This window comes from Notechis scutatus, chromosome 4 (genome assembly GCF_049901735.1).
Source record: "Notechis scutatus isolate UNSWTSFEM ecotype Mainland chromosome 4, rNotScu1.2, whole genome shotgun sequence".
In the NCBI taxonomy this organism is placed as follows: Eukaryota; Metazoa; Chordata; class Lepidosauria; order Squamata; family Elapidae; genus Notechis; species Notechis scutatus.
This window is the reverse complement of record NC_142012.1, coordinates 97,860,203-97,887,803: the sequence shown is the minus strand read 5'-3', so window position 1 is coordinate 97,887,803 and position 27,601 is coordinate 97,860,203. Positions and strand designations below refer to the sequence as shown.

Sequence of the window (27,601 nt, the reverse complement as noted above, 5' to 3'; positions counted from 1 at the left end):
TGAAAAAATGTGACTTATGACCAGGGGTGGGATGCTACTGGTTTTGTCCGGTTCTAAAGAACCGGTAGCTCTGAAGTGCAGCAGACACCAAACTGGTTCTGTGTTTGCTGCTGTTTGGCCCGCCTGGCCACCTGCCCGGGCTCTTACCTGTCCTTTATTTCCTGCTTTTTCAACCTCAGCTGTTTTCTTTTGCGCGGCACAGCTGAGCTTGAAAAAGCAGGAAAAAAGTGGCTTTTCAAACGCTTTTCAGCTGTCTGGGCGGCACATCCTAAGGTGTTTTTTTATACATGTGCGCGCACAAAACATAGTCACCGATACGAAACATAACACCAGTTGAATCCCACCCCTGCTTATGACTGCTTTTCACAGTTACGACCTTTTCAGCATTTCCCCCATGACCATGTGATCAAAATTCAGATTCTTGGCAGCTGGTTCACATTGATGACAGATGCAGTGTTCCCAAGGTCGTGTGAATCCCCTTTTGCAGCCTTCTGACATGCAAATGAGGAAAACAGAATCATTCAACCACCGGGTTAATGACTTATCAACTGCAGTGATTCACTCATGAAGGGTGTGTGGCAAGAAGGGTCATAAAATGGGGGCAAAACTCCTTTAACAAATGTTTCACTTAACGGCAGAAATGTTGCGCTCAATGGTGGTCATAAGTCGAGGACTGCCTGTATTTGGATATTTCTTATGCTGGTAGTCCTCAGCTTGCAACCACAATGGAGCCCAACATTCCTGTTGTTAAAGGGAGACTCTTCGTTCACTGAGCTTTGCCCCATTTTACGACTTTTCTCGCCACAGTGGTTAAGTGGATCAGTAACACGGTTGTGAAGTGAACCTGGTTTCCCCGTTGACTTATTTGTCAGAAGATCGCAAAAGATAAATCACACGACCCTGGGACCCTGCAACCGTCATAAATACAAGTCGGTCACCAAGCATCTGAATATTGACCATGCGACCAGTGGTGGGATTCAAAAACTTTTACCACCGGCTTGGTGGGCGTGCTTTGCGCATGTGCACACACTTTGCGCGCACACGTGTGTCAAACACAGAGGCGCAGAGGCGTTTGCACAGGTGTAGAGGTATTCCAACTCCCCTCCTGCAAGCCTGCACTCTCCCGGTCGCTTCAGCAGCTTTGCGCGGCACTCTTCTGTGGTGCGCAAAGCAGCTGCGCTTCAAAAGCAGAAGATAAAGGTGAGTGAGTATGGGACCCCGGGCCGGTGGTGGGCCCAACAGCAGAGTGGCAGATAGAGGTGGTTCAGTCTTTGTTGCTCATCGCCACTATCGGCTCGGTAGAACCGGCTCGAACCGGTACATACCACCACAGCATGTGACCATGCAATGGTCGTAAGTGTGAAAAATGGTCATAAGACACTCTTTTCAGTGACATAACTTTGAATGGTCACTAAATGAACTGTTGTAAGTCGAGGACTGCCTGCATTTTGTTTTGAAGTCTTCCGTGAGAAATCTCTGGTTCTCCAAACGGTGCTGCTGGGCTCCTGCATCTTAACATTCCTCACCTCTGACTGGTAACTTCCTTTTCTCATTCTGCCTTTTCATTATTGTCAGTAAGATTCCTGGAAACAGGGAATGAAAAGTCACAGTGAGAATAGAATTACAGAATAGAATAGAATTACAGAATAGAATAGAATTACAGAATAGAATAGAATAGAATAGAATAGAATAGAATAGAATAGAATAGAATAGAATTCTTTATTGGCCGAGTGTGATTGGATACACAAGGAATTTGTCTTGGTGCAAATGCTCTCAGTATACATAAAAGAAAAGATACATTTGTCAAGAGTCAAGAATTGTAAGGTACGACACTTAATAATAGTCATAGGGTACAAGAAGCAATCAAATCATACTAGGAAACAGTCAATATAAATCTAAGGATACAAGCGACAAAGTGAATAGTATTCAGTGTGTTTCTCATACTGGCTGTTTGGCTTGAAGCATGAGCAGGGGTGGGATTCAACCAGTGTTACTACTGGTTTGGTGGCTACATTTTGCATATGCGTTCAGGCTTCACACGCACACACACCTGACACGCGCTGTGCGTGCATGTAAAACACCTTAAGCTGTGCTGCCCAGACAGCTGAATAGTGCTGCGTGTGGGTGCGCAGCGTGTGAAAAGCCACTTTTTTCCTGCTTTTTCAACTTCAGCTGTACCGCACAAAGCAGCTGAGGTTGAAAAAGCAGAAAATAAAGGACAGGTAAGAGCCCAGGCAGGTGGGTGGGCCAAACAGCAGCAAACACAGAACCAATTCGGTGTCTGCTGCTCTTCAGAGCTACCAGTTCTATAGAGCCAGGCAGGACCAGTAGCATCCCACCCCTGAGCGTGAGGTGAGGTGTAAAGCAAGTAAGGCAAGATGTGTGTATCTCTTTTGGGATCAGGTGTAACATGGGGAATAGGTAACACAAGCACACACACTTCCTCCCCCGGTTGCGTTTCCTGCTTCAGGCCTTCACCGGTAGCTTAGTTTGAAATGGAATCGCTTCCATCTATCAACACTTTTCTTTAGCCTTTATTCATCGTCTACGAAAGCCCTAGCCATGGGTTTCAAATTGTACATAATTCATTACTGGTGACGGATAGAGGCCTCAACAGCAGGGATGGTAATAAGAGAGGTGTAACGGAAGCCACATACAGAGTTTTGGAATCTTTTTTGCTGATTCAATTATGCATCGTTCGTATTACGGTGTGCCTGGAAGCTATACAGATAATCCTCGACTTACGGCCTCAGACGAGCCCAAAATTTCTGTGGTTGAGTCAGACATTTGTTAAAATGAATCTTGCTCCCTTTTACTACCTTTCTTGCCTCAGTTGTTAAGTGAATCATTGCAGTACATAAGTTAGTAAGTGAGCCTGGATTCTGCATTGACTTTTGCTCGTCAGAAGGTTGCAAAAGGGGGAATCACATGACCCCTGGGACACTGCAACGGTCATAAATACGAACTAGTTGCTAAGCAACTGAATTTTGATCACATGATGGTGGGGATGTTGGAAAGGTCGTAGCTGTGGAAAACGGCTGCTGTTTTCAGCGCTGTTGCAACTTGGAACGGTCACTAAATGAACTATTGTAAGCTGAGGACTACCTGTATAAGATGTAAGAGGTAAGAAAAAAGCGCAGGAATCTGAAAACAAACCAGTTGTGCCTCTTGCTGTTTTGTTTATTAGTTTAAATAATTTTTTGAGATATAAGCTTCATCTAATCATAATATTCCAATCAAGACTGGTAAGTCTTATGGCTACTCAGTATAACTTGTATTAGGAATGCCATAGTTTCTAACACAGGTCATTAGGTAAATGGTTAAAAACTTGACTATATAACCCAGGGGTCTCCAATCTTGGCAACTTTAAGCCTGGAGGACTTCAACTCCCAGAACTCCCCAGCCAGCATAACCCATTGACCAGACATTGAATTTAACACATAAAAGAATTAGATATCTTTTCAATTTTACAGCCCTTAAAAAAAATATATCAATTTTTTTTAAAAAAAATCCTGGTTTCATTTGATGAAATCACCCTGGAGGATTATAACAGAGCTTCCTGAAATGTTGTTGGCTGTAGTTATATTGAAAGTAAATTGTTAAGCAATGACGAATTACAAAATTTGGTTAGGTTTCCACATTTAACAGACTGCTGATGTTAACAACAACTGCATGATGCAACTGTGTGTTTCTAAGAACTAGAAATGATTTGAGGATTTTTCTATAGTACACACCTTTTAAAAAAAATCTCATCATACTTCTTGCAAAACATTGTTGTGCAGGTTTTTGAATGGACTAACCAGAGTTAAAACTGGAACAAGGGGACTAAAGGTAGTCCTTGATTTACAACAGTTCATTTAGTGTCTGAAGTTACGACGGCACTGAAAACAGTGACTTATGACCACTTTTCACATTTATGACCCTGGCAGCAGCCCCATGGTCATGTGATTTACATTTGGATGCTTGACAACAGATTCACATTTATGACGGTTGTAGTGCCTCAGGATCATGTAACCAATTTTTGTCATCTCCTGATAAGCAAAGCCAATGGGGAACCCAGATTCACTTAACAACCATGTTACTAATTTAAGAACTGCAGCAATTCACTTAACCAATGTGGCAAAGCATAAAATGGGACAAAACTTCACAAATTTCTCAGTTAGCAACATAAATTCTGGGCTCAAGTCGAGGACTACCTGTTTGATCCTTCTTTCAAAACACCTTCGATTTTTGGTTCTACTGTGACCTGAATAGTGAGACCTCGTCACAAAATAATAGCAACCTTTTCCCCTAATTCTCAGAAACAAAACACATCCTGACCAGGTAAACACACACTTGTTGTCAGGCAGACAGCATACTTGACTTGACACTTCCTGTGTAAATAGTTATTTAGTACTCAGGGTTTTGATCTATTGGGTAATTCAAATAGTACAAAGTCTTCAACCCTATTATGTTTTCAACTTTCTGCAGATTTTTCTGCTGTGTCGACGAATGTTCATTTATTAACTTCTCTTCCAGATTGCTGACCTACGCTTCATAAGCTAGATGAGTTGGACTGCCTGATCCAAGGTCTTCTGTATGTGGATTCTGTCGGCTTCAATGGCCAGCCGGAATGCTATTATTTTGAAAACCCCTCAGCCCCTGAGCGTTGTCAGAAAAAGCCTTACCGCCTTGATAACCCCTTTCCTATGTTGCTAGTTAACATCGGCTCTGGAGTCAGCATCTTAGCAGTGTATTCCAAAGACAACTATAAAAGAGTTACAGGGACCAGGTGAATATACTATTTTCCTAAAATAACTTTTTCCTGATGTAAAGATTCTCAGCTCATTCTTGAGCTGGGAATTGGGATACAATATTTGTATTTTGGGTATGGCTTTGGCACGATGAGCAACAATATAAATATTTATTAATTTTTTTTATTTATTTATTGAATTTCTGTAGAACCCATTTCACTAACACTGTGATTCTGGGCAACTTATAATGAAGTACAAAAAGAAAAAAACAATAATGGATATTAAAGAAAAGGTACTTTTGTAGGATATATGGAATAACCAACTATTTGGGTTAAGACCCCAGAACTGTTAGCTGATATAATTAAGCAAAGCCTTTAGAGAAATACAACCTCTCCCCCCACAAAAAAAAATTCCAAAAATCACTGAAATCAACAGCTTGTTATACTTTCATATTCAGTCCCTGAAAAATATATTCTCCCCAAATCTCAAATTTGTTATCTTCCCTTGTATTGTGTATTCCAAGTAAGTGAAAATACGCTTTTTTAAATTAGAGAATGAGTTTGATAGGGAACAGAATCTAATGGCTAGGAGTCAAATAATTTTATTTTAAATTATCTTTATTCAAGACCTGTAAAATTATATATAGTATCAGTGTTCAGACTAATCCAAAAGAAGAGATTCCATCAGACACAGTTGTCCAACTTCCCAACTTTAACGATGCTGTATACCAGAGGTGGTATTCAGCAGGTTCTGACCAGTTCTGGAGAACTGGTAGCGGAAAATTTTGAGTAGTTCGGAGAACTGGCAAATACCACCTCTGACTGGAGACAAGATTTTACAGTATCCTTCCCCTGCCACGCGCACCAAGCCACTCCCACAGAATCGGTAGTAAAAAAAATTGAATCCCACCATTGCTGTATACTCCTTTACCTGTTTATTGTAATTCTTCGTTGGAAAAATTGTAAAAAAGAAAGTCTTTTTTCATATGTAATTCTAAATACAGATGGGTGATTTTAGTTATGTCTGCAGTCCCAAAATCAGTTTGCTGTTAGTTGTTATTAGCCAGTATCACACAAATTGGATGGACTGCATTATTCTTTTCTTTTCTCCAAAACTCTACCCTTAGCACCTCAGTTTCTATTAGTTTTTCTTTTTTCTTCTAAGATAGGCAGCACAATTAGAGGCTGCCAAATGAAAAAAAAAAAACATATTGGGGACTGTGTGCAGAACATGAGTGTCTATCTTTATTCTAAAATGGCTTTTAACACTGCAGGAATTAGTAGCGGTAAGCCATAGAGTGGTGCCTCAGTACTCATTGTTAATTGGTTCTGGGAGACACCATGTTTGGTACTCACCATTCCAGGAACCAAAAACAAAAAAAGTACTAAACATTTTTCCCCATAAAGAATAATGTAGTGAGTCACAAGGCAGCCAACACTGACAAGTTCTAGCTTGTGCGTTGAGTACCACACAAACAATGAGCACCGGATGATATTTTCCTGTCAAAATGTGTGGAGTACCAAATTCAATGAGTTTCAAAGCGGTTGAGTACCAAGGTACCCACTGTACATCAGTGCTGAACAGTAACTTTGCGACCAATTCTCACATTTAGGACTTTCTCAGGTCTGTAAAGTAAAGGAAAGCTGAAGTAAAATTGTAATGTTCCATTTAGTGACCGCTTTGCTGTACAATGGGGTTGCTGGTCCTAATTGTGATCACTAAATTAGGACTGTATATTGACCTCCAGGAAGAGATTGAAAATGTCCCACTATGAATTAGAAAGTGATGAGAGCTTCTTGTGTGAACTGAACTTGAAGCTGAGGCATGGGGAATGGAAGAAGAAAAATTTAGAAACCAATTTTGATTAGTTTTGAAACAGGAAGTGGGTGTATTCCACCTTTTAATGGCTCTGCAAAAGAAACGGCCAGAGTCCAAAACTTGCTTTGGTTTTTCTCATCTAATGCTAATCTAGTCTGGTGTCTTCCAGATATTTCAGATTATGATACACAATCCTTCCCATAGGAAATGCTGATCAAACTGACAGGAGTTGGTCTAAAATATTTAGAGATCAGATTTTACTGCTCTGGGTTTAATTGTATGCCTACAACAGGCTGTTTTCACCTCTTTAGACTTAAGGAATAGGGCTCCCAGACCCACTTCCCTGCTAGGAATCATTCAACCAAGCTGCTTAGATAATAAAAGCACGTCTCATTCCATTCTGTCATTGAAAATCCTTCCTGCACTACATTTTAGTAAGTGCTGATTTAGTACAGCAAATATGCTATCTAATTTTAGTATAGACAGAGACAAAAGTTTTTTTTTTCAAACTAAAGAATAAAGCTTCAAAGTAAAGAAAATATATGATGCTTGCTTAGAGATAAATAATTATTTCAAAATGAATAATTTTCATCAGGAACTCTCTAATATTGCTGACTGAAACATGAGAGTCTAAATAGGCAGAATTGATGTCACTTAAGAGAACAATTGGCTATAAGGTTGTGCATTTTGTATGTTTCACATCTCCAGCTTTCACTGAGGTGAGAAACACTACACAAATGAAGTTTTTACAATCATCAGTCTTACTGCCTACTGTTTTCTTAACTCTGCAAGCAGCCTCGGTGCCTAGCTGAATGTAGGAGGCACTGGATTCTTTCATAAAACAACCAATGTCACAATCATAGAAATATTGTATATCTAGGTATATTTCACTGCAGCCCCTAAAGAGAGAGAATTAAAATTCTATTCAGGATTGTTGGAACAGAGAAACCCCAACTCTTGTCAAACATGTGAAAATATATTTTTTGCTTTCTAGTCTTGGTGGTGGTACATTCCTGGGCCTGTGTTGTTTGCTGACTGGCTGTGAGACCTTTGAGGAAGCTCTAGAAATGGCAGCTAAAGGAGACAGCACCAATGTTGATAAGCTGGTGAAGGATATTTATGGAGGAGACTATGAACGGTTTGGTCTTCAAGGATCTGCTGTTGCATCAAGGTACGCATGGACAAATTGCAATGCAAATTCTGTGACTTTATTTATACGTGTATTATTCAACAATAGCATATTGCTTCATGCTGATCTAACTACCATCCCCATCCATTCCATGTTAGTCAATGACAGTCAGCTATTATTGTCCTGTTAACAAGGATAGGAAGTGTTTTGCAGCCTGATGGCTACACTTCTTTGTTACAGCAGTGAGTGGTTTGACACTGAAGGTTGTGGTGAATAACAAGATGATGACACAAAGTGGGCAAAGCTACACAGAGAGGGAAGATGGGATTTTGGGGATTGGGGGGATAATTTTTCAATGCTTCAATTGTGCATTCTAAACCTCCAGCTAGATTTTGCAGCATGCTCTAGAAGTTACAAGCAAGCATTTTAAGGCTCTAGATCTGGGGTGTCAAGCTCAATTGCTTCACAGACCAGATTGCGACATATTGTGACGTTTTTTGTCTTTGTGGAGCCAGGGTGGGCGTGGCCTTCATGGGTCGTATCCGGCCCACGGGCTGCTAGTTGGACAAGCTTGCTGTTGATGGTCTATAGCTAATTAACTTCTGTCATCGGGATTGATAAATAAAAAATGAAATAAAATGGGTTTTCAGATTGTAAAATGAAATCAGAAAACCAACCAGCATCCTGAAAACAGTAAATTGTATTATGCACAATTCAATTTATCAATGCAATTACTCAAATTAATTGCCAAACTGCAAGAATGATTTACTGTAGATCTGGCACATTCACTTTCCAAATTTATTTATTTATCAGCCCCCCTACAGCTTATTACTGTTATGTGATTTAGGAACCCAATCTGTAAATTCAACATAGCTTAATTTGCTGAATATACTTTGAGAGGACTGGAATAAACAGGCTTCACCAAAATTTGTTCATAAGAATGTAAGAAATATGCTGGATCAGATCCAAGACTCACCTAGTACAATGGCCCTGTTAGTTTTAGAAGAATAAAAACAAGATAACTATGACCAAGGACTATATACTGTATATTCTACAGGAGTTGATCCAATTCCCTTTAGAAACCAGTCAGATTAATGGCCAACATTGTATCTTGCAAAATAGTACATTTCAAAAATTGACAATGCACCGTGTAAAGTAATACTTTTAAAAAAATCACGACCTGGATAGTCCCAAGCTCTGTATTCTGGGAATATTTCCCATACTACTTTCTTTCTGTCTTGGTCCTCTGTTGAATAACTTTTTTTCTTAAACTGAACACCCTCCCCCCATGTTATAAGCATTCCTTATTTTATGCTCTTTAAAACCTAGATCCTTTTGACTTTTCTGTATTCTCAATTGTTTTACAATATCCTTTTTAAAAGTTCCTCTCTGAGAACACTAGAAGGTTAGTGGGCCAGGACTCAGCTTTATAAAATAAATATTGATTCTTCTGTGGTAACTTTTATATGCTTGATATCAAGTTATATTTAATGATGGTGAGGATTACCTGTAGCTGGAATTGATCAGTTCTCTCTATTTGTATGTGAGCGTGTGTTTTGCTTCCTGAATGAATGACTCTGTATATCCCAGACAAATTCTTTAAAACATATTTTTAGAAACCTTGGCCTTTCTGAAAAATATAAGAAAGATCACATCCTCTAGTATTATCACACAGTTTCGGCAACATGATGAGCAAAGAAAAGCGAGAGACAATCAGCAAAGAGGATCTGGCAAGAGCAACGTTAGTCACCATCACCAATAACATTGGCTCCATTGCTCGGATGTGCGCCTTGAATGAGGTGAGATCATTTTAATAGCAAGCTATTTTGGGGTTACTAAGAAGATTGGGAGTTTTTGGTTTATATACCTTCTCTGACCAATGAAAACATTGAACAATCCTTTAAAGCAGAGGTTTCCAAGCTTGGCAACTTTAACACTTGTGGACTTTAATTCCCAGAATTCCTCAGCCAGCATACCTGCCTGAGGAAATCTGAGAATTGAAGTCCACAAGCCTTAAAGTCGCCAAGATTGGATACCCCTACTTTAAAGTATTCCATGATATGGACTGATTCTACTGTTTTTTCTTTAAAAAAAACACTAAAATGATATATTTTTTTATAGTGTGCCTTTGCTAAGTTGTTAAGAACTTCACTTAAGTAGAATGATCACTGTTCCTGAGACTAATTCTTTGAGCCTATAAGTGGGATTCTGTGTTTGCTCAAGATTTCCTTTTCAGAGGTTCTGTTTAATTTGAACCCTCCAATATTTACACCGAAAGCATATGGACCCCATTAACTTAATGGTAGTGTTGGGTCGTTATTGAAGCAGCGTATTCAGTATGATTTGCATACGTTGTTTGGTCCAATGATCTGAATTCTTTCCAATTTTGGAAACTTTGTTTTAGTGGCAGTGCCATAACAATTAGCAAGAGCTAAATACCTTTTCATTTGTATTTTAGCCATAGCAGAGAAAAACTACACAATTTTTTAAAGGCAAAGCGATAAAAATACCTGTTTATACAAGTGTTAAAACCTGATTTGATAATTTGATAATTTTGATCATGGCTATATTAGAGTATTTTAAAGATATGTCAATGATTGGGAACCTTCATCATCTGAGGCTGTTTTCCATCCTCCCAAATCCTCAGATCTTCTTCATTGAGGACAAGCTCAAAGCAGTTTTTTCCCCCCCTGCTGCTGGTGCCTCGATACCTTTTGTCCCCTGGAGTCTGATGATATCAGCAGGAGAGGAGAAATTGGACCCTGTTTTTTTTTCCTCAGAGATATTGCTAGCACCTGTTATAAACTGTGTGGTATCGTTGCTAGAATGTTGAATCTGGATGTGGGGACTTCAGCTATAAAGACCAATAACTCCTCAAGCAAATTGACACTGGCATAACCTATCCCAGACAGTGACTGTTAAGCCTTAAATATGATGCTGTGTACAATAGCAACTTATCTTACTGCCCACCGGTAAAACCTGGCAGCATACAGGTTCAATATATTGCCTCTCTTATACCATTTTTTCAGGTCAAAGATAGTAAGAGAATATATGACAAGAGGAAGGAAGACACTGGCATATTGTCAAAATAGTTCAATGGTTGAATAGGTTAGGTGAAATGCAGGTGTAAGATATTAGTGTATCAAACCGAGGACCTGTTTCAGTTGCTTCTGTGTATTGGTGACCATAAGCTTTTAATATTCCTGAATATTTTACATAGGAATATCAGTGGAAGCCTCTGCAATAATAAGTGGTCCTGAATGTCCTCTTTGCTTTCAGCTTCTTTACAGTGTTGCCTTGTGGCATGGAGTTCAAGCAGCATTGTACAGGGCTATCAAAGCATAGAGAGTTAACTGCAATAGCAACACAGCTTTATAAATATAAAGAGACCTAGGGAGAACTCGTAATATAACCTGTTTAGCTTTGAAAGATGAGTATTGTTAATGAAGGCTTGCGAGAACATATGGGAATGGGATTCTTTATATTTCAGACAAATTGTGTATTTCTATTACTGTCTAATTTCTGTTCCGGCAGCAGAAATTGACTGCAATTTTAGATATGCGTTCCGGTGATCTGTGAATCCTAGCAAATGTTTGCAAAAAATCTGGAATTCATGAAATTTTTGCTCATTCAATACAGTCTTTTGAGTTCTGGTCTAACAATTTGCAGCTGCTTGCATAATAATCCATTAGCCAGTTTAATATAATACTCAGGTTAGCAAATTTGGGAGCCTTTTCAAAGAATAGTTCCTGGTTTTGTAGGACAGATGGAATTTTGCTGATTTTGCAGTTGTGGTGGACAGTAGCTTGTTCTTATGGTGATCTGTGATTGATTTGATTTGGTAGTTAAAGTGAGGCTGTACAAAATAATGGAGGAGAGTGCAAATGAGCACGTGGTTTGAGCAGTGATTTTCCAAAAATATTGGGAGAAATCTAAATTAAGCTTATGCCTTACAATACATAGTTGGAGTCCATAATTGTGAAAATTGTGAGACTCTCTCTGTGCAGCATCTTAATTCCATAGTTATTTCAGTTCAAGAAACTTTAACTGTGGTCTGAATTCAAAGGCACTATCTTGCATGTTGCAGTTGTTTCTCTAATGCTTCCAAATAATGAATCCACCTAGTAATACCTGGTTAGACTCATTAGACCAAAATTGGTAACTAATTTCTTAATGTATAATATTAAAATGTTCAGAAATACTTATAAATCACATTCTTATAAAGAAATCTGAAACTGTATTTTTTTCTGTTTTTATAGTAATTAAAATTTTAAACCAGGGCTAAACTAAACTGGATCACAGAGGATGCACCTAGTGGTGCGGTGGCCCTAGAGATGGAGCTCTCACCTCACAATCAGGAGGCTATGAGTTCAATCCTAGGTAGAGGCAGATATTTCTCTCTCTGGGCACAATGAGAATATATCTGGTGAACAAAACTCCACATTGGTGACAGGAAGGGCATCTGGCCAGTAAACACTGCAATTCATTCAGTTGCCCAGATTCCACCCTGCAAGGGATTGTGGGGTCATTAAAAGAAGATGATGACAGAGGTCACATTTGACAAGAAAGACAAGCTTAAAATATGCATGATTAACACTAAGCGTTGTCATGTTAGCATCTCCAACATTTCAGAGCAAAAATAACTTGCAGTAATTACTAAAAGAAGCTGATGCTTCTTTTGCTACAAGCTTGAGTGATAATTAATTTTTCCTTCTTTAAAGGTGAAAAAGTATTATCAAAATAAGGATTTCACTGCAGTTGGTAGTGAATTATTCTTTCAAATGTCAGTGAATTTCAGAACAACTTTATTATAGAGGCAGAAGAGAATAAAGATATTTTCTATGTGTAAAATACACTAGAGTAAATAGTGATGATCCCAGAGGTGCTTTTTCAAAAGGCAACTGGGATTTGTTTTTCCTTGAAGACATTTTGCTTCTCATCCAAGAAGCTTCTTCAGTTCTGACTAAATGATTGCAGGATGGAAGGATTTATATTCCTTACAATCACCTGGTCGTTAGTGCTCTTTCTGAGAGCCGTTGAGGCCACTTGGAGGTTTAGGGCCCTTAGGGTCACCTTAATAGAGCAAATTGATGTGGAACTTTCTTGGAACTGTTGAAAGGACTCAGATGTAAACAGGAGGTAGGTAGTGTCGTATCCCTAGCCCTCTATTGAGAAAAGAGTGTTCAGTCTTAATATAGATGGCCTCTTTGATTCCTCTTTCAAAACAGCAGTCTTCCTTCTCCAGAATGTGGACTTTGCTGTCCTGTTTTTCCCTTTGGTTTTTGCAGTACAAATTCATATCCTTGCCAAGGCAGTGATGGAACTAATTTCTAGGCAGTCTACTCTAACCTGTGCCCCTTTCAGAACTCCTCAATTCTAATGGCCAATTGCAAAGAATATGGAGAATTGGAAGTCTTGACACCTGAAAGGCACATAGACAGAGGAAGGCTATCATAGGCTTTTGTGTGTGTGTGTGTGTGTGTGTGTGTGTGTTGTTGTTGTTGGTGGTGGTGGTAGTATATTGTAATTCTAGTAAATACCTGGAGGTTTCTTCTTTACTGTTTGACATTTTCTGATCATTTCAGCGATTGGCATCACTGCCAGCAACAAAATTAACTTTAATCCTCCATGATCAGAACAAAATTATCTCTAGGCAGTTTCAGTGAATTGCATGAAGACTCTGTGGTTTGGTAAAACTTGGACCTTCACACGATATTTATAACATTTCTTTAATACTTGGGGAAATGCATTACTTCAGTGCTTGAGCTGTCAGGTGCAAGAAACAGAAAGACACATCAAACTGATCAGATAAAGGTATTTATTGCTACTTGTCTATTTACAAGAATCTCACCAGACTAAATGCACTCTCCTGAAAACAACCAGATTACAAGGGATTTGGAGGAGAAGGAGTCAAGTTTCCTTTACTGACTCCCCTCTTCATGGAGACCAGACTACCCAGACTGCAGATTCTACTACTATCTCAGCTGCAGATTCTACTAAATTAGCACAGACCTGGCAAAAAAATTAGTTGTTTTATTTTTTGTTTGTTCTAGAGAAATAAACATTTCTCTAGAGTGCGCTACATATTATTTAGATGACACACTATATTTAGGAATGAAAATTAAGTGCTTCCAGGATATGCATGGCTAGAAGAATCCTTTCCAAAGAACCTATAGTAGAACATTTATCAATGAAAAAATAGTCAGCCCTATGCATGGTTATATAGAAAGAAGTGCTGTTAGTCCTGAATAATTATTCTTCACAGTTCATTAATATGCTAGAGATCATTCTCATAATCTATAGAGATGGCTGTTTTTTTTAACAAAATAAGAAATATGTAAGATAAGATGGTAAACAAATAACATATCAGTGAATAGAATGAGTCTTCAATAAACTTTTAAAAACAAAATATTGTAACTATACATTTCTTTTTCCTGTTGCTTGGTTTGCAGAAAAATGTTATTTAGGATCAATTGTGTTACATAACCAAGTTCATCCATTTTGGGTTGTCCACCTGAGAGGAATATTGCAACTTTAAACACTGCTGAACGTTTTCCAGTGTATAAGGTTGAAAATAAGTTCCTTTTAACTGCACATAATTCACTTATTTTACTTAAATTTTACAGAATATTGATCGAGTGGTGTTTGTAGGCAACTTTCTGAGAATCAACACAGTTGCTATGAAGGTGCTAGCCTATGCCATGGACTATTGGTCAAAGGGACAACTCAAAGCTCTTTTTTTGGAACATGAGGTAAAAACCATTCAAAAAAAAAAAAGAAAGCATTATATTATTAATATGGTAATGTATTTATTTATGAAGTTTGTTTGCCTCCCATCTCACTAGTTGGATTACAACATCAATAAATTCCTGTCATAGCTATCAGTATTGATAATTTTCAATCTAAATCAGGGGAAATGATGGCCCCTTTATGACTTGTGGACTTCAATTCCCAGAATTGAATTCTGGGAGTCCAACACCACAAGTCATAAAAAGGCCATCATTACCCACCCCTGCTTTAAATTATGAATGGGAAAAAAATCAATGTCTGTTGTATAAGGCAATATCTTCATAAGGTATCTGTTTTAGTAGTTGTGAGGGAATATTAGACAAGAAAGAACATCAGGCTTCATCTCATTGGGTCCTTCTGCTGATGAAAGAGTATTTGATCCAGCAGAGATTATAGAAACAAACTCCTATCAGAAAGCAGTAAGGAGGTTGCTTGTTTTAAAACAAGTCCCTTTTCACTCGGTGGGACTTCTGAGTGGATAGGTAGGATTACATTGCTAATTTTCTACCTTTCCTTTGTTTACAATTATAAGCTGCCCAGAGTTACATTGACGTAAGATGGGTGGACAATACATTTCAGTAACTGAATTCTATTGGAAGGCAATACCAGAGTAATTATTGATATATCCTGTACCATATAGATAGCAGCGGCTTGTTTGTGCTAGAACTGTGCAGAATCATGCACAGATGACATTGTCTTGGCAGAAGTGCGTTTTGTGAAAGATCAGTGTGGAACGGCCTTGCTAAGCCCTTGAGGGGGTGCACTGTTTTAATACTGAGCTCCTCAGCAGACCCACAGAACGACCTTCTGAATGATTTTGCACAGCCCTAGGGTATATGGGGAATTTTAGCTTACCACACACTTTTTTTTCCTGCTTGACTTATTCTGGTGAAGATTATCTTTTGCTACATGTTAAACTTGGGAACAAGCTTGTGATGCTGTTTCAGGTTGAGTGTGTAATGGTCACCGGCGGTAAATTTTCTAAAAATATGAGTACTTAATTTTTTTAATGAATCAACAAAGATTTTGGTTAAAAATAAGAGGTTTTTTTTAAAAGAATAACCCCTTTTCGGTTCTTTATATCTTTTTGTCACATCTAATATTTACCAAATGGGTGGATGCATATAAATTAGCTAATGTTAATCCTTTTTCTCTGTGATTTTCTGCATTTTCTCCTACAGCCTTAAAAAAATACTCCCAGTGTTAAATATTGCAATAATTTAGTTTGGATTTGTTTTTGCTAACTCCTCCTTTTCAATCATTTTGAAGGGTTATTTTGGTGCTGTGGGGGCTCTTCTAGAACTGCTCAAAATGACTGATGATAAATGAGGAACCTTCTAGAAGCTAAAGGAGCCGTCAAAGCTGCTTGAAGGATGACAGCTGCTAGGAAGATGGGAAAGAAGCCATGATGGCTGTTCTACCTGCTGGATTTATAAATACTGTAATAATTTAAACTTATTTTAGCTGATCTTTTAAATTTAGGGATGGACGTTAACTTCAGACTTTGTACCAGGCATTTTTATGGGGGTACAACATTTTTAAGATAAATGTGCAGTGTGGCCAATTTTTATGGATTGTGTCTAAGAAATAGGCATCTTGTAGAAAAAGGACCTAAACTATAAGATACTGGTATATTATTGTTATTTTCTTCTGGGGTTTACTGATCTAGTGTGATAATGATTCGTTTAGTAATCACTCTAGGAGATTTTTTTTAAATCTTTCATGACGTTTCATGATCGCTGTTGGTTTCAAATGAAACTGCAAAGCTGGCATATAGTGTGAACACTAAAATAATGAATATTTCTGCCTTCATTCTGTTAAACTATGCTCATCTCCTTCATAAAGTACTACCTTTGTTTAGCTGTTCATGTCAGCAGTAGTAAATAGTACTTTTAGATGTGTCATCAAATCTACTGAAAAGAAAGAGAATACCTCAATTTACACCTTATGAAAACTCATATATTCAGTACTTATTCACTGTAGTTTGAAAATCCTTATTTCTGGTTCTCTTAGCCAAACACATGTGATTGTTGAATAAAAGAAAGGCCAGAGATGATTGGAAGGGCAGTAAATGACACATGTGTGATGTCACACAAATTATGCAACTTATGCAAATGCATCATGATGTCGTTGCATAAGCCCTTCATTGGTACAGTGACTTCATGACCCATCTGTCTTCCTTTTGATGTCACTGCAGCTTGTAATGGATGCTTCTGGATGAGGTATTAAACATGTTGTGTCATTGAATTATCTTTCTGCAGTGGATAAAATGCCTCTGGATTGCATATCCAAATTACTGTCTTTGTAATTTTTTTTATTGCAAAAGAAAAAAAAGAAAAAATAAATTACTATGGTATACTGTAAACAATCCAGAAACAGGCTTACTTCATCTTCACTTGTGAAAAGTCAACTCTGAAGGACAGTAATTTTTATGGTAAATAAATACACACATTGGAAGACTTGTTATGCTATATTTTTAATATATTTAAAATGTCAGACATGTCATTTTTTTGTCCATTGTTAAAAAGCCACATTGAAATTAGCCAATGATTGGTTGTATTAAAATTATAAACACAGTATTATTTACTGTATTAATCTCTATTTTTTGTTCTGCTATCAAATTCTACGGGGGCCATTAAGGGAGAATATAGTTTTACTGAGTAAATTGGATTGTTTGGAATAGATATTTGATTTCTTTACCTTGAAACTTTCAATACATTAACATACATTGGCTTATCTGGCTGGAATAAAAGTACATTATTACTGTGATGATTTGTAGTGTATTTATGGCTTTAAGTAGAAAGAATAATTACACTTTAGAACATTGGTGTTGGAGAAATTCCTGAGAATTCTAGTGATGTAAACAAGAAAGCAAACGAAGTAATCAAAGCAATACAGAGTTTTCACTCAAATAACCAGGCTTCAAATTAAGCAAAATGCATAGACTTAATTGTAGATAGTCCTCAACTTGACAACTATTCATTTAGTGACTGTTTGAAGTTACAATGGCACTGAAAACAGTGATTTATGATCATTTTTCACACTTAATAACCACTGCAATATGTGATCATAATTCAGACACTTGGTAACTAGCATGTATTTGGTTGCAGGGGCCTGGGGTCACGTGATTACCTTTTATGATAAGCAAAGTCAATGGAGAAGTGAGATTCACTTAACAATTGTATTACTAACAACTGCAGTGATTCACTTAACAATTATGGTAAGAATTTATGGTTATAAAATTGCACAAAATTCATTCAAAGACTGTCTCAGCATCAAAACCTTTGGACTCAGTTGTGGTTATAAGTCGAGGACTTATAACCTATATAAAGATGATGGATACACCTTTGGAAGACCTGAAAGAACAGGTTGGAAACTGATCATCCTGGAGAAGATGTATCTATGTAGTCACTAAGAGTTAACATTGCTTTTTGTATAATTTTGTGAAGGATTATATTAAACAGATAAGGCAAAAACCTACTACAAAAATACATTTTAAAAATGAAATATTTAGAAAGTGAACAATTCCCTCCTTAACAAAAAGGGGGGGAAAAAAGAAAATATAGGAAACTTCTCCCTTCACCCCTCAAAAATATATTCAACATTAATGGCTTATTGCCATCTCTTACAATGCAACCAAATACTTCCATTCCATACTCACCCCATTTTCTATAAACTCATCTCTTAAGTCTTCAATTCTCTTTATTAATCATGAAAGACCCAATAAAATTAAGAGCTAGAATTGCTTGATGGAATTTTATTAATCGATTGGCTTTTAGTAGCTACAGGTTTTCCTTTGGATTCCCAATAAAGTAATGACATCTGATGAACCTAGGTAGCATATCTTCTCTTTTTTTTTTAAAAAAAAACAAGTTTTATTAATTTTTAAAACACACAAATTATCATTATTCATTACATGTTTAAACCTTTTTCCATTGTAAATTTAACAAGTCAGATAAATTATGATTCTGTTTTAAACCATTTCCATATAATATACCAAAACCTCTTATTCAATTTCTCTTTACTTCTCTTTACTCTTATTCAATATCATTATTATTATTTCATCTGATTCTTTCTGACTTAGTTACCATTATTCTCATTCTATATTTCTACAAGTTTTTACCAATTCTCCCCCAAAAAGACATATACACACAACACACAAAACATAAAAAAATCTTTTGGAAAGTAACTTGGGCCCAGGTATCTCTCTCTTCATGGATTTCAATTATATTCATGCTCATCTTACATATCATTACTTATTTTATTTACCATTCTAAACCTTCTATATTAACTTCTCCACATATTTCACACTTCTTAATTCTACCTTAATTAATCATCTTAGTTTAAATCATTATACTTGTATCTTTTGTCCATTTTTTATCATCCCTTTGTCTCATCCCTTATGAAAAAAAAAGAAAATCAGTTTCTCCTGAAATCATTAATCAGAGTATGATGCCTTTCTATCTCCCCCTAAGTTAATCAAATTAATCTTTAAAATAATATCTAATACCCAATCAGATTTTGCTTGGTACATTCTATCTAACTAATACATCCAACACAATTAAGTGCATAATTAGACAAAATCCAAATATTAAAAAGAAATACTATAATAAAAATTTTATAATAACATCAATACCATAATTTTATTAAACTCTTTAATTAAAACAATATTCTAAACCTCTCCTATTATTAAGTTTTAAAGCCAATCATTTTTAAACATTTTAACATTTTAATCTATCAACTCTTAAACCATTACAATACTACCATCTCATCTTATGTACCTTGCAAAATCTTTTTTTTTTTTTTTTTTTAAATTATACTTTATCCATTATCCATAAAAATTCCTTTTTCCATTTAATTTCAAAACATTGTAGCTTTTCTCCACCTTTTCCCTTTCTTTCTTTTCCCAACAAACCTTTCTACCCCCCTTCTTCTAGCCTCTGCCTTACCGGCTTCCCTTCTCTGTCGTATTTCTTTTTCCCTTTGTTTACAATCATCATATTGGTTTTGCACTTTATTTTTCCCTTTCTTAAATGTTTTTTGGATCTTAAGTCCTTAAATCCTTTAGTTTTCTTCTTTTCTCTTCTCTTCTTTTGTTTCTCTCTTCCTTTTTCTGGATCAAATTCTGAGATTCATTAAAGATGGCTCCTTCCTTTCTTTCTTGTTCCTCTGCTGTCTTCATCTGTTGTAATTTTTGTTGATAATTAGTAAGCGCCATTTCTAAGAAAAGGAAAGCTTCTTCCACACCATTTCTTAGTTCCTCAACAGAAAGAGCCATTATAAATCTTTTCTTTTCTTTTCTCCTTCTTTCTTCTTACAACAACCAGAATATTCAAAAGAAAATAAAAAGATAAAACAGTCCCAAAGTTATCAATCAGTCCAAACCAAGGCAGAGTTCTCACTTTCTCCTTCTGGGGTAATATCAATCAAAGAGAAAGAAAGTCCAAATCTGTTTAAAATCTTATTACAATATATTCTAGTCTTCAAATCCTTAAGGCATCTGCTCCAACAAATCTTAGCATACAAATATTTTCTTCTTAATCCTCTCTCTTCCCACTCATCGCTTAAAACCAATTTCCACCTAAAAATAGGTTTCTTAATATCCAGTTATTTATTCCGTAGGAAAAGAGGAAAGCTATCCTTTCAGCACCTTCAAGCAGCCGCTTTTTTTCCTCTTCTGGCAGGTATTATTCAGAGAATCATACTTTTCAGGAATTTTATTAAATATGTCTTAGAGTCCTAGGAGCCAAGAAAACTTTCTCCTCTCAATCACTTTCTCCACTTCCTCCTGCGCATTCTTATCTTACCGGCTGCCAGCTTCTTTGTGGCGGCCATTACGGTTCCCGCCGCTGCACCATAGTCCTGGGAAAAGGGAGTTCTGCCGGCCAGGGAGGGAGTCTGCAGCACCCCAAACCCTTCTCCGGATCCCCCTACTTCAGCTGCCCTGCCATGGCCCTAGCTCCGTCACTCATCCCGGCTGGGTGGGAGCCCCAAAAACTAGCGCGGCAGGGATCGCGCAACCGCTTCGCAAATCCCTGCCGCTCGCCCGAAGCCGACAAGCCCGGAAGTCCGGTAGCATATCTTCTCTGTTGTGGCTCCTGCCCTCTGGATTTCCCCTGAGGTTCATTGCCCTGTTTCTGTAAGCCTTTAAATGATTTCTGAAAACGTGGTTTTCCCCACAAGGTCTGGGATAAGTCTTCGCGTGTACATCGATATGCAATATTTGTTCAGTTCGGGCATGTTTGTTTCCCCCTGGGATATATTGTGTTCATTTCTGTTAACCGTATTTAGGTATTGAAAATGTTTTAAATCTGCATGCTGCTCATGGTAAATTTTGCATTGGGAAGCCTTATAAATACAGTTTGTTTTAGTTTTGCTTTAGCAATATCATTTTCTCCAGAGAATATAAACACACACAAACTTTTCCCATCATTGTTAATCGGGAGGCCATTTTGATCACACACTTCACTTCATGATTTATTAGTTCTTAGTTTTTGCTTGTCAGAGCTTCAGATAGCAAACTAATAATAGTGAGAGATTGTTTGGGGCTTCCTGTGAAATTTTCAGTGATGGGGATGATGAAGAGAGTTGGCCTTCAACTTCTCAGCATCATACAGCATTTCCTTATTGGACAATAAGGCTTTGTGATTCCAATTAATCATGGCCAATACGGTGGCTCCCAAGTGACCAGCTGTGAACTACATGCCCTCTAATGCCCAATGGAACACTTGCAACCACGGCTTCAGGGATCCAAATGGCCTGAACACCAGAAGGTGTAGAAAGTGACAGAACCAGACCGCCTGATTCCTTCACCATCCTTTGCCAAAATATAGACAGTTCCACTTTCCCGGTTTTTATGCTGGTTTCACCAAATACTACCCCTTCCATGCCCCTCAAAGTCTGTCATCACCCGAGAGGCTAAGCAAAAGTTGCATATATGGTGCGTAATTGGCTCAGCGTTTTCATAAAACATTACGAACGCACCTGTCTCTCCTAGGAAATGACCATCAGGTTGCTACATGGTTGTCCATTTCCTCCTTTACAAAAACATCTTAAGATAAGTTTTATGTCTTGAGTCAAACATTATCTGGCAGAAGAAAATCGTTCTCAACAAGGATTAGGCCCTCACCCCACCTCCAAATTGGAACAGTTGTGCAGAAAGTAAGAAAGCTATGTATGTCTTTAATCAGTCAACTTAAATAGCCACCCTCCTCAGCAGAAGACTTGGAGTAACATATATCATCAACAGTGGGAAAATCAATAAAAGCTACATAATAAAATAGAAAAATTCAGAGAAACAACACAGAACTGAAGAAGCTTTTTGAATGAGAAGCAAAAACATCTTCAAGGAAAAATGAAGTCCAGTTACCTTTTGGAAAAGCACCTTTGGGACCACTATGACGGATGACTGAGAATCTCCATACGATTCCTAGATCAGATTCTTAGGGAAAGAACCAGGTCTCTAAAGCTTTTTGAGAGGCAGGCAGGCTAGTTTAATGGGATTGTGGAGGTCTAGGAAATGATATTCTACAGGGTGAAAGCAGCAAGAGAGAGCAGAGAAGGTACACTGTTTGTTGTGGAGGGCCTTTTATAGCAGGAAGAGACATCCAGCTTATCCAGGCACAGGTGGAAAAAAAGGGCAGAGATATTTCTCAGGAAGCCCATTTATATTCCAATCAGGTATTCTGTGTTCTTGCCTTCTAGGACTCTAATTTCCATGAGCTCTCCTTGTACTTTGACATTTTGAAATGGGAAGAAAGCCATCTCTTCCCACAGAAACCAACATCAGAAGACTTTCTAGCTCTTTTTCCAGAATTAGTGGGAGAGGTACTCACTGTGCTATAGAAAACAAGATCTTCCATATAACTCCAGGATCGTGCTCTGTTAATAGCTCATGGAATAACAACTCATGCAATATTACCCTCAAAAGGTTTAAGAGTATTAATTAGCACATTCAATCTAATGTGTCCAGTAAACTAATTGAAATAATAAAACCCTCCCCAAGTCATAATCAGTGGGGTTATTTTTCAAATTAATTGGATAATTAGAAAACAATGCTCATTTATAGAGGTCCATTTCATGAATTGTTTTATACATTTAGATTTCTGTTATTTTCCATGCTGGCTTTTACTAATCTTGATAACTGCATTCGCTACCGTCATTTATATCCAACTGCCAAATTTTGCAGCTTTCGCTGAGTCAGCTGTGGGTGAACTTTTGATGTTTGGTAGCAAAATGTTCTGCCAACCTTGTTTTGAATTTTTGAATCAGTCTTTGAATGATATTTACCTCTTTACTTCTGAGCAGAGGCCCAGTGTCCAACTCTGCTTCGATGATTACTACTGATACTGTTACTCTATATCAGAGGCCTCCAAACTTGGCAACTTTTAAGACTTGTGGACTTCAACTCCCAGAATTCTCCAGCCATCTCCCCAGCCAGTTTGGGGAGCCCTGCTCTATATGTTTGGCGATATGGTTAATATCCAGGAGTGGAATTCAAATTTCTTAACAACTGATTCTGTGGGTGTGGCCTAATTTGTGGGTGTGGCTTGGTGGTCATGTGACTGGCTGGGTGTGGCTTGTATGTAAATATTGTAAATATATATATGTAAAGATTGAATTTTTTTATTTTAAAAAAAGAGCAACTTTTACCCAAAATCAGGCAAAGCAGGCAGGCAGATTGAGCTGCTTGCAGAATCACAGCTTCACTTCCAGATCTACCTTTCTGCAATCTGCTGCCTGAGTCTGCACTGAAAAATAGAAGCTTCAATCCTAAGGAAGGTTCAGCTCTGCTCTCAGGCCACTTCCCCCTCCGCCAACACCCTGAATACCACCCCTGACTGGGCCTCAGGGAAGCCTCCTAGGCGGGCAGGTGGGGAGGGGGGAGCCAGCCAGTGGTGTGATTTGCCGGTTCTCTGAACTGCGCAGAATCGTAACAACCGGTTCTATAGAACTGGTCCGAACTGGTAGAAACCCACCCCTGTTAATAGCATATAATCAGTGGGTTGCTTTGGATGGGAATGCTCTGGAAAGTACACTGCAGGTCCAGAACTACCTTACCTGAGCCTCCCAAGGCCTCCTCCACTCCTTGAGGCGCCCTATGCCCCTCAGAGTCCCCACAGGCCTGCTTCCGATGCATCCCATACCATCCTCCCTACCCTTAATAATTAACTTTTATTGTGGATCTTCTAGAAGCAGCCCCCACACTGCACTGCCTTCCTAAACAACGAAGGCTGCTTGGCTCTCTCCCAGAAGCAGAGAATGAGAATTGGGAGAGAATGAATGGTGGCCACTTGGAAATGGTGCCCATTTCCAGGACGGAGCTACTTGGCCTTTCCGAGGTTCTGCTGTAACCTCAAACGGTTGCTTAGCAAACTGTCGTAAGTCAACTACTTGTATTATTATTTTTTATAAATAACTCAAGATGGTAAATATAGATAACACTGTAAGACCCAGTTTGGGATGGTCACCGGACCAGAGGTTTAGTCTTCTGAGCTTTCAGGCTTGTGCTGGAGCCCATCCTCAGATAAATTCTCTCTACCGGAGTGTATGCTTCGGGCTATTCTATGCACCATATTTATGTTCCTATTGATTGATTGGTGTATTGAAGGCTGGTAATTGGCTGTTGTTTCCTTGTCCTGCAAAATCCTCAGCTCTTAAAATCCTCAGCTCTTAAAATCAGCATTCCTGTTAACTGACAAGGGGTCCCATTTCCCAGGCTTCAGTCATTTCTCTGGCTATCTTTGTGTCTGCATGACCAACAATGTTAGTAGCTGCAAAACTGAATGTATGTAATACTCCTTCTTCCTCTTACTTTCCCGATAACCACCACCTTGTGCGTTGAGTTGGGTTGAGAGAGGGATTGGCCCAAAGTCACCATCCAGCTTTCTGGTGCCTTAACCACTAGACCAAATCAGCAATTATTTAGGCTATGCGTAAGAGGAGTGTTTGGCTTTGACATCCTTTCAAACTGCTTCCTTTGCTTCTTTCATTGAGAAACAGTGGTTCTTGTATATTGTCATATACATCTCACGAGTGTATAACTGCAGAAGTAAGTGCCCTGTCATTGATTAATCAGCTTATTTTTTGTCATTACATATTCATTTGTTTGATAAAATGTTCTAAAATGATTAAGAAGGCTTTCCATATTATATTTTTCATTATGGTATGCCTATTACCTATATTTGATTACTGTGAATTAACCAGCTAATTTAGAACTAGGTAAATTTTATGTTCCACATTTAAAAGTTATTAAATATACACAAATATTTGGATTGCTACAATACACACTACATGGGGCTGCCCTTCAAGACCAGTCAGAAGCAGCAACTACCGTGTTTCCCCTGCAATGAGACAGGATCTTATATTAAGTTTTGCTCCAAAAGATGCATTAGGGCTTGTTTTCAGATTAGGTCTTATTTTCTAGGAAATACGTTATTAAATGCATCCGTCTGGATAACAATCTTAACTGGGGCTTATTTTTGGGGTAGGGCATTTATTATAAGCATCCCAAAATTATGCTAGGGTTATTTTCTGGTTGGGTCTTATTTTGGGGAAAATATGGTCCCAAATGCATCTGCCTGGCTAGGGATCTTAATGGGCATATTTTTGGGGTAGGGCTTATATTACAAGCATCCTGAAAAATCATGCTAGAGCTTATTTTCTGGTTGGGTCTTATTTTCGGGGAAACAAGGTAGAATGTAGCAGCATGAACAGGATTTACCCAAGTAACCCCACTGTTGTATGAGCTACCTTTGCTTCTAGCTGCTTTCTAATGGCAGTTCAAGGTACCTGGTTATCACCTTTAAAGTCTTCCATAGCATAGGGTCAGGTTACTCCCAAGACCACCTATCTATCTGTCCTACTTTATTACGTAGGGTGGTCATGTTTTATGTCCCCTTCCTTATTAAATGTTGCTACCTGACAAGACCCTGGACACCTGCCTTCTCACTGGTCGCCCACCCTTTCACCTGCCTTCTCACTGGTAGCCCACCCTTTCAGCCTTCCAGAGGGCTGTGAATACTTGGCTCTTCCCCCAAGCATGGGGCTAGGATGGGGGTTGAGTTGTGAGACTGTTTGGTCTGACACCTGGGGGAAGGCTACCTTTGTTTTAAACTATGTTTTATGGATTGTTCTGAGCTATCCAGACATTGTATGAGATAAAGAGCCATGTAATTCTTGTAAATAATTAAATAAAGTTGATGAAATAAAAATATTTTTCTGTTTTATGAATTAAAATTATTTTTGCTTCATGCTGTATATTTAGTTTTGATATGTATTCTCACATTAATAAAGAACTGCATAATTTTACAGAATTTCCCTGGGAAACATCATTGTTCAAATGTTGTTATATCTCCTCTTAAAATGGGTGCACTTAAAACTTCGCATATACTCTTTAATGCCTTAGAATTTAAAGAGATTCATAATATCTTAAGGCAGAGTTTTCCAACCTTAGCAACTTTAAGACTTGTGGACTTGAACTCCTAGAATTCCTCAGCCAGCTTTGCTGGCTGAGGAATTCTGGGAGTTGAAGTCCACAAGTCTTAAAGTTGCCAAGGTTGGAGACTCCTGTCTCAAGGGATATTTGCTTTGTACAAGCTGCAGAGTCTCTTTTGAGATATGAAAAAATATCCTAACAGCTTAGTAATTTCTTTGCAAAATGAAACGTACTTAGAAAATTATGTAATACGATTATTTCCCCTTTAAGATTTGTTAGAACATTTTGGAGAAGGGGAGAGACTAAGCAGAATTTTAAAGTATTTATACAGGGAGGAAAATGTCAATATCCATTTTACAGGATACTCAAATCTCTTACTAACATTCCTTAATTTCCCCAGTAGATGGCAATGTTACATGGAGTTTAAGCTCACCCAGTTTACAAAAACTATCAAAATATTTTCAAATAATAATAACATCTGGAGCAATCCCTTGAACGCTATTGACATTGACAAAATCACTCAATTCAATCAATTGCAAACGGCAACTTTACATGGTGCAGCTTACATCCTGTGACAATACCTTTAGCGTGGCCAAACAACATCTACCTATCCCAGAGTTTCTTGGGAAACAAGAGTGGATAAAGATGCCAAATCCAGTCTATGCATATGGCTGACTTTGCAACCAACCATAATAATAAGCCATATTTGTTCTTTTCTAAAACACATATTTAAAAAAAAAATCAGAAAGTGTATCAAAACAGAGAAAAAGTTGTATTTCTTGCTTCCTATGAAATGAAACCAAGTGGAAGAAAGACAGTTCATTACAAAATCTGCATCCAGCACTAGCTGAAGCCTAACAATCAAATTAGAAATATACCATTAGATCAGGGCTGTCAAACTTGCAGGCCCCCCTAGGCTGGATGTGTCACGTGCTGGCCACGCCCACACCCGGTTTAGCAAAGGGGGGGGGAATCTTGATACGTCATATGATGCTGTCATGATGATGCGAGTTTGACACCCCTGCATTAGATGGACACAGTTGCTCAATTTATAAGCTGCCCTTAGAAAGCCCATTAATCAGTGAGACAATAACTCACCGATCAGTTGTCACTGATGTTGTTTTGTTAAAATCAAATGTAACTTTGGGAATGTAATAACTTTGTGAAAGGAAGCTAGAGCACAAAGCTCTAAAGGTAAACAGAGAATTCAGAGACTAAAGAGACCTTGATTTCAGCCTTCCTCTGAATTCATGGAAATATGTTAATACCTCTTCTAAAGATGTTTTTAATCCCCTTCCTCTATGTTGAAAGAAAATCGTAGCCACTGTGGTTGAGACCATATGAGGGGTGAAGTCTTCTTCTGATCTGATCAAAATATCTCCATGTTCCACTTTTTTTCAGAAGGACTATAGAAGGCTTTTTTTGACGGGGGAGGACTGCAAGAGGACAGAAAAAATTGTGTCTCTATCCAACTCTTAGACCAGGGGTGTCAAGCTGGAGCTCATTGAGGGCCGCATCAGGGTTATGTTTGAACTCGGAGGGCCGTGGGTGGGCATGGCCATGATGGGCGTGACATGGGACTCATGTCAGGGGAAGCTGTGGTTGCCAAGTGCTCAGGCAGGACTTACCTGAGACCCTCCCTCCCTCTCATTATAAGCCCCTCCCTCCCTCCCTTCCTTTTCTTTTTCCTTCCCT

General features: G+C 38.2%; 2 protein-coding genes across 2 annotated transcripts in view; both read left to right on the top strand.

Annotated features, from left to right (window-relative positions):
* Positions 1-17,051, top strand: part of PANK1 (pantothenate kinase 1) — a 33,474-nt gene extending 16,423 nt beyond the window's left edge. Inside the window, exons 3-7 of the mRNA XM_087965677.1 lie at positions 4,529-4,771; positions 7,546-7,722; positions 9,356-9,479; positions 14,307-14,432; positions 15,739-17,051. Of these exons, the coding sequence (XP_087821803.1) occupies positions 4,529-4,771; positions 7,546-7,722; positions 9,356-9,479; positions 14,307-14,432; positions 15,739-15,798 (730 nt within the window). The 3' untranslated portion in view covers positions 15,799-17,051. The remainder of the gene's footprint in view (positions 1-4,528; positions 4,772-7,545; positions 7,723-9,355; positions 9,480-14,306; positions 14,433-15,738) is intronic.
* ASAH2 (N-acylsphingosine amidohydrolase 2) overlaps positions 1-27,601 on the top strand; it is a 214,973-nt gene that overhangs the window by 36,030 nt on the left and 151,342 nt on the right. The gene's annotated exons all lie outside the window — the stretch shown is intronic.